The 9,440-nt window shown below is 45.5% G+C and overlaps 1 protein-coding gene across 1 annotated transcript; it reads left to right on the top strand.

Annotated features, from left to right (window-relative positions):
- Positions 1-3,111: 3,111 nt before the first annotated feature.
- LOC308298131 (cerebellin-1-like) lies at positions 3,112-8,690 on the top strand (the record flags this gene model as incomplete). Its single annotated transcript, XM_080741688.1, has 3 exons — positions 3,112-3,438; positions 5,519-5,638; positions 8,493-8,690. 3 exons carry the CDS (start codon positions 3,112-3,114, stop codon positions 8,688-8,690), a joined length of 645 nt encoding a protein of 214 aa, XP_080597814.1.
- Between the last annotated feature and the right edge of the window lie 750 nt (positions 8,691-9,440).

The raw sequence follows: 9,440 nt of genomic DNA, 5'->3' as shown, positions 1-9,440 counted from the left end.
CAGGCATGATGAATTTATTTTTAAGAAGTACATTTTATTAGGTATGGCAGCTGCCATACCTTACCATACCCAATTGACGTCTCTGCTCGTCACTACCTCCTCTTCGTCATTCATTTATGCTCAAGCATCGTGATTATTTCAAACTCTTGCCTCGATTACGATTAGTGAAACTAGCAGATCTATACAGGCTCACAACCCATCTCAATGTGACGTGTTTGTAAATTTGGTTTAGATTCATATTTGGGTAATTGCCCAGCCCAGTCGCCTGGTCATTTTTGTTCTCTTTTTTTTTCTTTTTTTTCGTTTCTTTTTTGTTTCATCTTCTGTCCAAATCCCATCTTGGCGTTCTCCTTCCGCTTTCTCCTTTTGTTCCCTTTACTTCCTCTCTATATTCTGTGTCTTCTCCGTGTGTGCGTGTGTGCGTGCGTGCGTGCGTGCGTGCGTGTTGTCCATTTTTGGAGGGCACAAAGGCCAAATGCCAGGGCAGGAAGGCCATCAAATAAAACAAGGTTTTAGTCCATTAAAATAATGTGTTGAATTTAAGGGTTAGGGATTATAATCTGCAGTGAAATAGATAAATGATGGTATTTACAATCTGATCCATGCTCAGCCCTGCACCAATCAAAGTCACTGGATTGGTTTACTCGGGGGGTTAAGATTTCAGAATCTCAACAAAAGACACTGGCGTCTACATGACAAGAAAGAGACACTGCTGTCTACTGTCTACATATTGACAAGAAAGAGACAGAGGAGAAAGTGATACAGTCAGCTGGGGCATTAAGGCCACTGTGGCCTCAGGTCATGCCATTGGTTTGAGGCGCACAAGGCCAAACTAAGGGGCAACGGCGGCCATGGCCTTCATGGCCTCCCTGAAATTCCTACCCTGGTGATATGCATCAGGCCACATGCCTCAGTGTTAATTTAACTCTGAGAGAGTACAAATGGTTCCATTCTCTATGCTCTCAGAGTTACTGACCTGTAATGGTCCCCTAGTGTTTATGTCTGTTGCTCTGTTATGGACACAAAAACACTATTACAGTGTATGTGTGTTAATGAATGAATGAATGAATGAATGAATGAATGAATGAATGAATGAATGAATGAGTGAGTGAGTGAGTGAGTGAGTGAGTGAGTGAGTGAATACATGAACAAACAAATAAACAAACAAACCAACACACTATTGTCCAAAATGACGTTCAATCCTCAATGACCATATATAAGTGCCTTTACATGTACACCTCCCTCATTGGCTGCTCTGCTCCTGTCTGTCTCCACATGTGTTGATACAGGTCAGGAGTCTTTGCCAAAGGTGTAGGCGAGACAGCTCTTAAGCCTTTGCCACGGCGCAGTGAGACGGCTCTGGCTCGGTGCCGGAACCGCTGCATCCTGATGGGATAGCGTGGACCGCTGCCCCCTGCTGGTCTGAAGAATTGGACGGCCTCTCCAAACCCCCAAGGTGTCCACATAAGAACTCCATATAAGGACGGCCTTCGTGTGTCCTCATAGATAGACGTTTCGCCCCGTGTCCACTTGAGGACGTCCTGTCGGTGTAATCTATGGCCGGCGGCCATCTTGCTGCAATCCCCTTCCAGGACAACACGTTGTCAACCCTGCGTCTTGGCACGATCGACACCCAAGGATTACTGACGTCATTTCCTGTCTTCAATTAGCGTGAGTTACTCACCATCATCGTCACCCAAGGAGATTATTGATATAGTTTCTCCCGCGGGGAGGACTTGAGGAGGCCATACAGTCACTGCAGGGTTTCTCGTCGTCAAGCGCTGCACGTTTTCTGCTCGAGGAATCAAGTCAAGTTTTACCTGAGTCCAGTGGTGTAAAGTAACATCTACTTAAGTACTGTACTTAAGTATAATTTTGAGGTATTTGTGCTTTACTTGAGTATTTCCAATTTCCAGTACTTTAACTTCTGCTCCACTACATCTCGGATCCAAATATTGTACTTTTACTCCACTACATTTATTTGAAAGCTTTAGTTACTAGTTACTGTACTTTTGTATTATTATAAAACATACATTGATCTACTTTAGCCATATTGCATACCATGGCTATTTGAAAATAGCCGATCTACAAGCTCACAGCGCGTCACAGCGTGGCACTTTGTGAGCTTGTATCTGCTATTTTCAAACATTTTGTACTTTTACTTTTGGTACTTAAAACACCTTGCAAGCCACGGCAGAACCCTCTGAACAGAGGTAGCGCCGAAGAAATAAGCCATTTATTTACAAACATGTTTTAAAAAAACAAAGCCCACATGATAACAACACGTAATGGAGTGCTCGATACAGCGTACATATTCATCCTGCAGAGGTCGGCGATCTTACTTTGGCGAGGCGGAGGGGAGATCAATTCCATTTGTTTACGTGCGGCGAAGCAGGGAAAGGAGCGATAGAGAAGCGGCGCCCGAACATGATTGAGACCGCGATCCACGAACAGAGACAAAGAGCAGCCATGTTGTGTGCCCTTCTTGTCGAGTTTCAACAACGTGGAGAGTAGGAGGCCACTCCTAGCCACCCATCCATCCAGAATGTGAGTCAACGGCGCGGCCTGCTGGATACTACGAGCATCACACCCAGTCCCAGAAAATGACTGAGAGAGGATATTAACCGTTTCAGATGGCTCCAAAATGACACAGAGAAGAATGGCCGATGTTTTTTTTTTGGATTATTATCATTTATATCAAAAGTCCGGGAATAGACGTGTGGCTGATTGGACCAAGTAGGAAGTCCGAGGGAGTACGACCAGGCTTAGAAGGTGTTAAAGGGGAAGACCACCCATTTTCAATATTGAACTATGTCATTAATATACCTTATAGGAGTTGTGTGTAAATGAATAAAAAGTCCCTCCCCCCCCCCCCCCCCCCTTCTGTGTTGCCTAACTAGATAATTGATTTTGGGTTTGTATTGTAAATCACATATTGAATTCCAGACTTATTCCAGAAGTATTTCTACATTGCAGTATTGCTGCTTTTACGTAGTAAAACATATGTGAGTACTTTTTTTCCACCACTGCCCTAATCCCTCTATCTTTCGTCTTCCACCAAAAGTGCATCTGGGAGAGAAGGCACCAGCTGACGCCGCACACTAATAAACCATGTCGTTAAGAAGAAGTACGTCCACCTGCCGTCCGCCCTGCCCGGGCCTCGGCTCCGGCCTGCTCCTGGGAACACTCCTCCTCTTCCTCCTCCATTCGGGGCCCAAATCGGGGGTCCGGGGCCAGAACAACGAGACGGAGCCCATCGTGCTGGAGGGCAAGTGTCTGGTGGTGTGCGACTCCACGCCCTCGGCCGAGCCCTCGGGCAACGCCCTGGGTATGTCGGTGAGGTCGGGCACGGGCCGCGTGGCCTTCTCCGCCGTCCGCAACACCAACCACGAGCCGTCGGAGATGAGCAACCGCACCATGACCATCTACTTTGACCAGGTCAGTCTTGTTCATGGGCACGTGCACACAGGGGCGTCACAAGGGGGGGACTGAGTTACTAGGGCCCAAGGTGGAGGAGGCCTTAAGCCCTTATCAGAGTCTGCGTTGAAGAGCCTATCACCGCTAATTTTAGGTGTAAAGCTATCCACCTAAAGTGAGAAAACAAGTGGAGGCCATCATAGTCAGTCACGGTGAAGTCCTGTCACTGTGACTGACTGGTCTAGATCGACCAATCAGTGAACGGGGTGATGGGCCGATCTGTCTGAAAGTAAAAACAGAGAGATGTGTCGGGGTTCGCGGTGGATAGCTCTTCACCGTGAGTAATGACGTAATGTTGTAGTTGTATGTCTTAAAAAGACTTAAAAAGACTACACCGCGGTGGATAGCTTACCACCACGGTGCCACTTTAGCTGTTGAAAAATAGCAGATATACAAGCTCACAGCGCGGCACCGAGGTGCCGTTTTTTCCAAAAAACCTTTAGAAGGATTTGATATATTCAAAGAATTGCATTTTCATATATCATATATATTTTCAGATATATTCAAAGAATAACATTTTCAAGATGTTTTCAAAAATAGCAGATCTACAAGCTCGCAGCATGGCACTCGGTGCTGCGCTGTGAGCTTGTATCTGCTATTTTTCAATAGTTAAAGCACAAAATAATTGTGCGGAGGCCCGCAGTGAATCCTTGTACCCAGAGCTGAGAATTTTGGTGCGACACCCCTGGACGCGCACACTATAGCCCCTTTTCCACTAAGAGGCGGAACCAGAACTTTCCAGAACCTGAACCAATTTTTTTGGTTCTGGTTTTGTTTCCATAGCGCACGGCCTGGTTTCAGACAAAGTTCTAGGAACCTCCTTTAGGCCCTGCTCTTGATGTAGTACTAAACTTGATGTAGTACTAAACTTGATGTAGTACTAAACTTGATGTAGTACTAAACTTGGGTTCTGGGAACCTATGGGCGGGGCCAGCAGCGCTGCTGCTCTTTTTTGGGACCTTCCTGGTTAGTTCTGCAGGTTATATGGAAACGTAAGCAGAACTTGGTCCCGGAACTTCACAGGTTCTTGAAAGTTCTTGGTTCTGGAAAGTTCTGGTTCTAGTTCTGGTTCGGCCCTGTTTTGGAAAGGGGGCTATAGACATCAAAAGGGGCTTGAGCCCCTGCCCTTTTATCCGTCTGTAAAAAGTGCCCTCTCCAGACCATGAGTGCAGTTTTTACTATGGTGAAAGAAATGCAAATGCCCCCCTTTCCATGCCATATGCGTGAAGGCAGCATTCAAGAGAATTAATTGCCTTGTCCAAACTCTCCTGAACTTGACTGCAGCATCTTATGTTGAAAGAATTATGCCCTCTCTGTGTAGAAATCAAGCATTGAAAATAGCCGAGCTCCAAGCTCACAACGCGATGCAGCGAGATGCGTTGTGACCTTGGAGGTTGGCTATTTTTTATATTTTCACCAAAAGGCCCTTTTAGAAATTTCAGCTAACATTCTCTGCCTGCAAATCAAGGCAGGGACGTGCTGGCCATTAGGAAAAGCGGGACAACTCCCGAACGGCCGGTTCATTCCTGGCCGGTCCAGGCTGGCCGGTCCAGGCTGGCCATTAGGAAAAAATTAAAAATAAAATGTCGGCCTTCGTTCCATTTTGGGGGCTGGGCAGCCAACAAATTAAATCATCACTGTCGGGCAGAAACCTTGTATCTCCAAGTTTCAAATTTGTAATTTTTTTTGCAAAGCAAAGCCCTGCTTCATCATACAAGGCCGCCGCACAAAAGTAGTGAAAACAGCAGATCTACAAGCACACAACGCCTTGCGGTTTTGAGCAGCAGCGCTATAGAGAGAGATCTCTCTCTCTCGCAATGAGGGCCTCTCCAACTCATTTTCCCGGGCTGAATCAGGGGCCCAGCATGTCCCTGTTTGCAGGAATGCAGCATCAGTGTTCACTTAACTCCAAAGGCCACAGGTCCATTTGGTGCCATTTCTACAGTCTTTCGAGAGCTAAACAAACACTAAGGAATGACTTTGTTTTCTAATACTCTCACTCACCCTATGCACCTGTCTCATTCTCTCCCTTTGCCATTAGATTCTAGTAAATGTTGGTGGCCATTTTGACCCAGCCAGAAGCATCTTTGTGGCTCCAAGAAAAGGGGTGTACAGTTTCAGCTTCCATGTGGTCAAAGTTTACAACAGGCAAACAATACAGGTAAGATAACCTAGTAAGTACCAGTAAAACTCCCTAATCGGGAGATAAGCGACCGTCAGGTCGCATACACAAACTTTAGAAGGCAATGGTAGGCAATCAGGAGGGAATATGGGAAATGGGACAGATCCATGTTGATGTGATTTCGGGGCAAAATCTGTAGGAGCAGTGTCCAAAAATGTGTTTCGCAAGAATCGGCCTCATGGTGGCGCTAGAAGAGGCCATGTGAGAAATGAGGGGTGGAGGTTGTGGTTTGGCATGGATACGGGCAACGGTGGCGGAGATATGAGTGGGGCAAAAGTTTGACGTGTGACTGACAGACTGACAGCCGGTGGAGGTTTTGATAGTAACTGCGACCTGATGGTCGCAATTAAATGGGTAACACATTTTATGAAGCACATGGCTAATGCATTATTGCAACCGTACGTCGCAGTTTAGTGTGCGAACGGTCACATCTTGTCCGTATCTCTGTCTATAACCGCTGACACTGTGGTACCCCTGACACATCACTGTGACATCATCATGCTCTGACATCACTGTGATGTCAGCGGAACGGAATGGGGTTTCTGCTCTGACATCACGCTCTGGATTCACTGTGATGTCACACTAACAGAATCCCTTTTATGCCCAGTTCCCTGATGTCATCAACATTAAGCCCACATATCTAACAGGACTTCATATGGGAATGCCCATATATGGAGGCCACATCGGCCACATACCACATCTCCATGTATCGGCATAAAAGGGTATGATGTCAGATGTCATAGACATCATAGGACTTCATATATCGAATAACTGAGTAAGCTCTTGGGCTCTTACAGCTTATCTCCATATAAGTACATGGATCTGGGTACCAGGGGTCTCCATATATGGGTAACTGGTCCGACATAGATCACTGGCCAGATGGCCAAGAATTGGCGTGACCTGTCGCATGTCGCCCTGAGGCGTCTTACTAGTAAGCTTAGTTATAATGCATTATAATCTGCTAATAACACACTTATAAGCACTCATGAATATTTATAATGCTTTATAACAATAATTGCGTCCGTCAGGGAGCATTTAGTTTCGAAACGTCCAACTCATGTCCGTCAGTGCGTCCGTCAGTGAGTCACGCTAACATCACAACATTTTGAGCGACGCGTTGAGAACTTGTAGATCAACTATTTTCACTATTTGTGTGGTGGGGCGAAAAGAGAAAACGTTTGAAAGTGTTCACCTATAATGATGACATTCCCCAAATAGGGATGCCCCGTTGAAAACGGTAAATAAATTAATGGTAAAAAATAACAAAACTCTTATCTAAATTGTGACACGTGTCACATGTAGATGGACGGGCATAGATTGCGATGAAATCAGATTGACGAGTTTTGTGTTTTGATACTGGATGGCGCTCTTTGATAGCCTATGGCTCACCAAATCATTTCCAATTCTACTAGACGTCACCTGACCGGAACAAAAAAAAAGGTTTCCCTTTTTTAGGAATTAAAAGGAAAAAAATGCCATAATGAATGGGCAGGGCCCAAGGTTGACACGGAAGCCTACAGTATATCTTTGGATATGGATCGGCGCGAGTGGATAGGGATTATTTTCTGATTCTAGAAGACCCATGGCCATGGGCGTCTTTTGAATGCTCCTGTGCGCAAGCGATTTTTCAAAGATACGTGAAAAGGCCGTAAAAGGTCTTATTTGGGATGTTCCTTTTAGGCAGGACTATACTTGAACTGTACTACATTTTTGTCTAAATAATATAAAATAATCAATCAATCATTCAATCAAAGTAGTTCACCCCCAAAATGATCTTTTTTCTATTGATTAGTCACACCATGGAGACTTGTGTTCAATAATATGTTTTGTATTTGTCGCATTCCTAAGACAAAAATCACACCCGTGTGAACTGAGCGGTGGTCGTGGAGGCTGCGCAACAGCAAAACAAATATATATATATTGTGTGTGTGTGTGTGTGTGTGTGTGTGTGTGTGTGTGTGTGTGTGTGGGTGGGTGGGTGTCTGGCCTGGCCTGGCCTGAACAACAGCGCCCCTCCCTTAACATGTGTGGTCACAAAAGGTACTACATACAGGCTACATACACCATACAGACAGACACGCATACAGACAGACAGACAGACAGACAGACCCACACACACGGCCACGTATAGGAGCGTTGTGACCACCGCTCAAAAATGTATTATAGTAAATTTCCCCCCATTGATTCTGGATGGGGACCCAAATGCATTTGTGTGAGAATCAATGGGGGTACATTTACTTGACTCTTGACCCTAAATTTACCCCCATTGATTCTGACCCAAATTTATTTGGGTCCCCATCCAGGCCCATGCATTTGGGTCCCCATCCAGAATCAATGGGGGTAAATTTACTATGATCATTTATTTATTTTTTTGTCTTAGGAATGCGACAAATACAAAAATAATAATAATATTATTTAACTCAAGTCTCCATGGTGTGGCTAATCAATAGAAGATTTTGGGTGTGAACTACCCCTTTAAAGGGGGCATGTCACCTAAAGGGTTACTGTCACTTTAGGAATCATCTTAAAAAACAAGTTAATATTTTTATGATGTCATTGTGGGGATGCGCAATTATAAGCCAATCAAATTAATTGTCTGTATAGCCTGACTGTATGACTACTTACTGTACCGGTCAGCTGTTGTTGGGCAGATTACACTGAGACAGTTTCAGACTGTTTGAGGATCCACACGGGAGAGAGACCACATGACCTACTGTATCATACTATTATAATTTCGGGGCGTCACAGCGGGCCTTTAAGGTTAAATGTGAACACTAAAATTGCCACCCCTTAGTGTTGCCCCAAATAACTCCCCTGTGTCATCCACCGCCAGGTGAGCTTGGTCCTTAACGGCTGGCCGGTGATCTCGGCCTTCGCCGGGGACCAGGACGTGACCCGCGAGGCGGCCACCAACGCCGGGCTGATCAGCATGGAGCGGGGCGACAAGGCCTACCTCAAGCTGGAGAGAGGCAACCTGATGGGGGGCTGGAAGTACTCCACCTTCTCTGGCTTCTTGGTGTTCCCCTTGTAAAGGGCGGAGGCAGGGGCGTCACAAGGGGGGGAAAAGTGGGACTGAGTTACTAGGGCCCAAGGTGGAGGGGCAGATCTACAAGCAGATCTACAAGCTCAGATCTACAAGCTCGCTGCGCGGCACTCGGAGCTTGTATATCTGCTATTTTTCAAGAGTTAAAGCACAAAATAATGTGTTCCCAGTCTAAATGGGTTAAACCCCCTCCCCCTATGAAGAACATCCATGGGGGGCCCGCAGTGAATCCTTGTACCCAGGGCCCAGAATGTGGTGCGACGCCCCAGGGTGGAGGGTTCAGGTTAATGACCAAAGTGGTGGTGGGCTGGGGGGAGGCTATTGAAATAGCCTCGCGTATTATAGCCAGACAACTGTTCCACGATTTCTGAATGCTGTAGAGCAGTGGTCCCCAAACTTTTCAGGTCGAGGCGCGAAAGAGAGATTTATTAGACGTTTGGTCCCGGGACCCAAACTAGTGAAAATAGCAGCACGCAACGCAATGGGCCGCTTCGCGCCGCGTTGCTAGCTTGTAGTTGGCTATTTTCACTACTTCTTAATTATTATAATTTTTTTATGTATGGCATTTCTTAGATTTTTTTTGTTTTTTTTTGTTTTTAAATGTATACAATTATTTAAAAGAACAATTATATATAAAAGAAATGAAATGTATACGTAATATTTCTTTAAATGTAGGAAAAGAAAATGTGATTTTTACTCGAGGTGGCCCATAAAAATGTGTCCGTAACCCACAAATGT

The sequence above is a fragment of the Nannobrachium achirus genome (genome assembly GCF_963921795.1).
Source record: "Nannobrachium achirus genome assembly, chromosome: 14".
NCBI classification, from domain to species: Eukaryota; Metazoa; Chordata; class Actinopteri; order Myctophiformes; family Myctophidae; genus Nannobrachium; species Nannobrachium achirus.
Note: the sequence above shows the minus strand (reverse complement) of the source record. Positions and strands in the feature narration are given on the sequence as shown.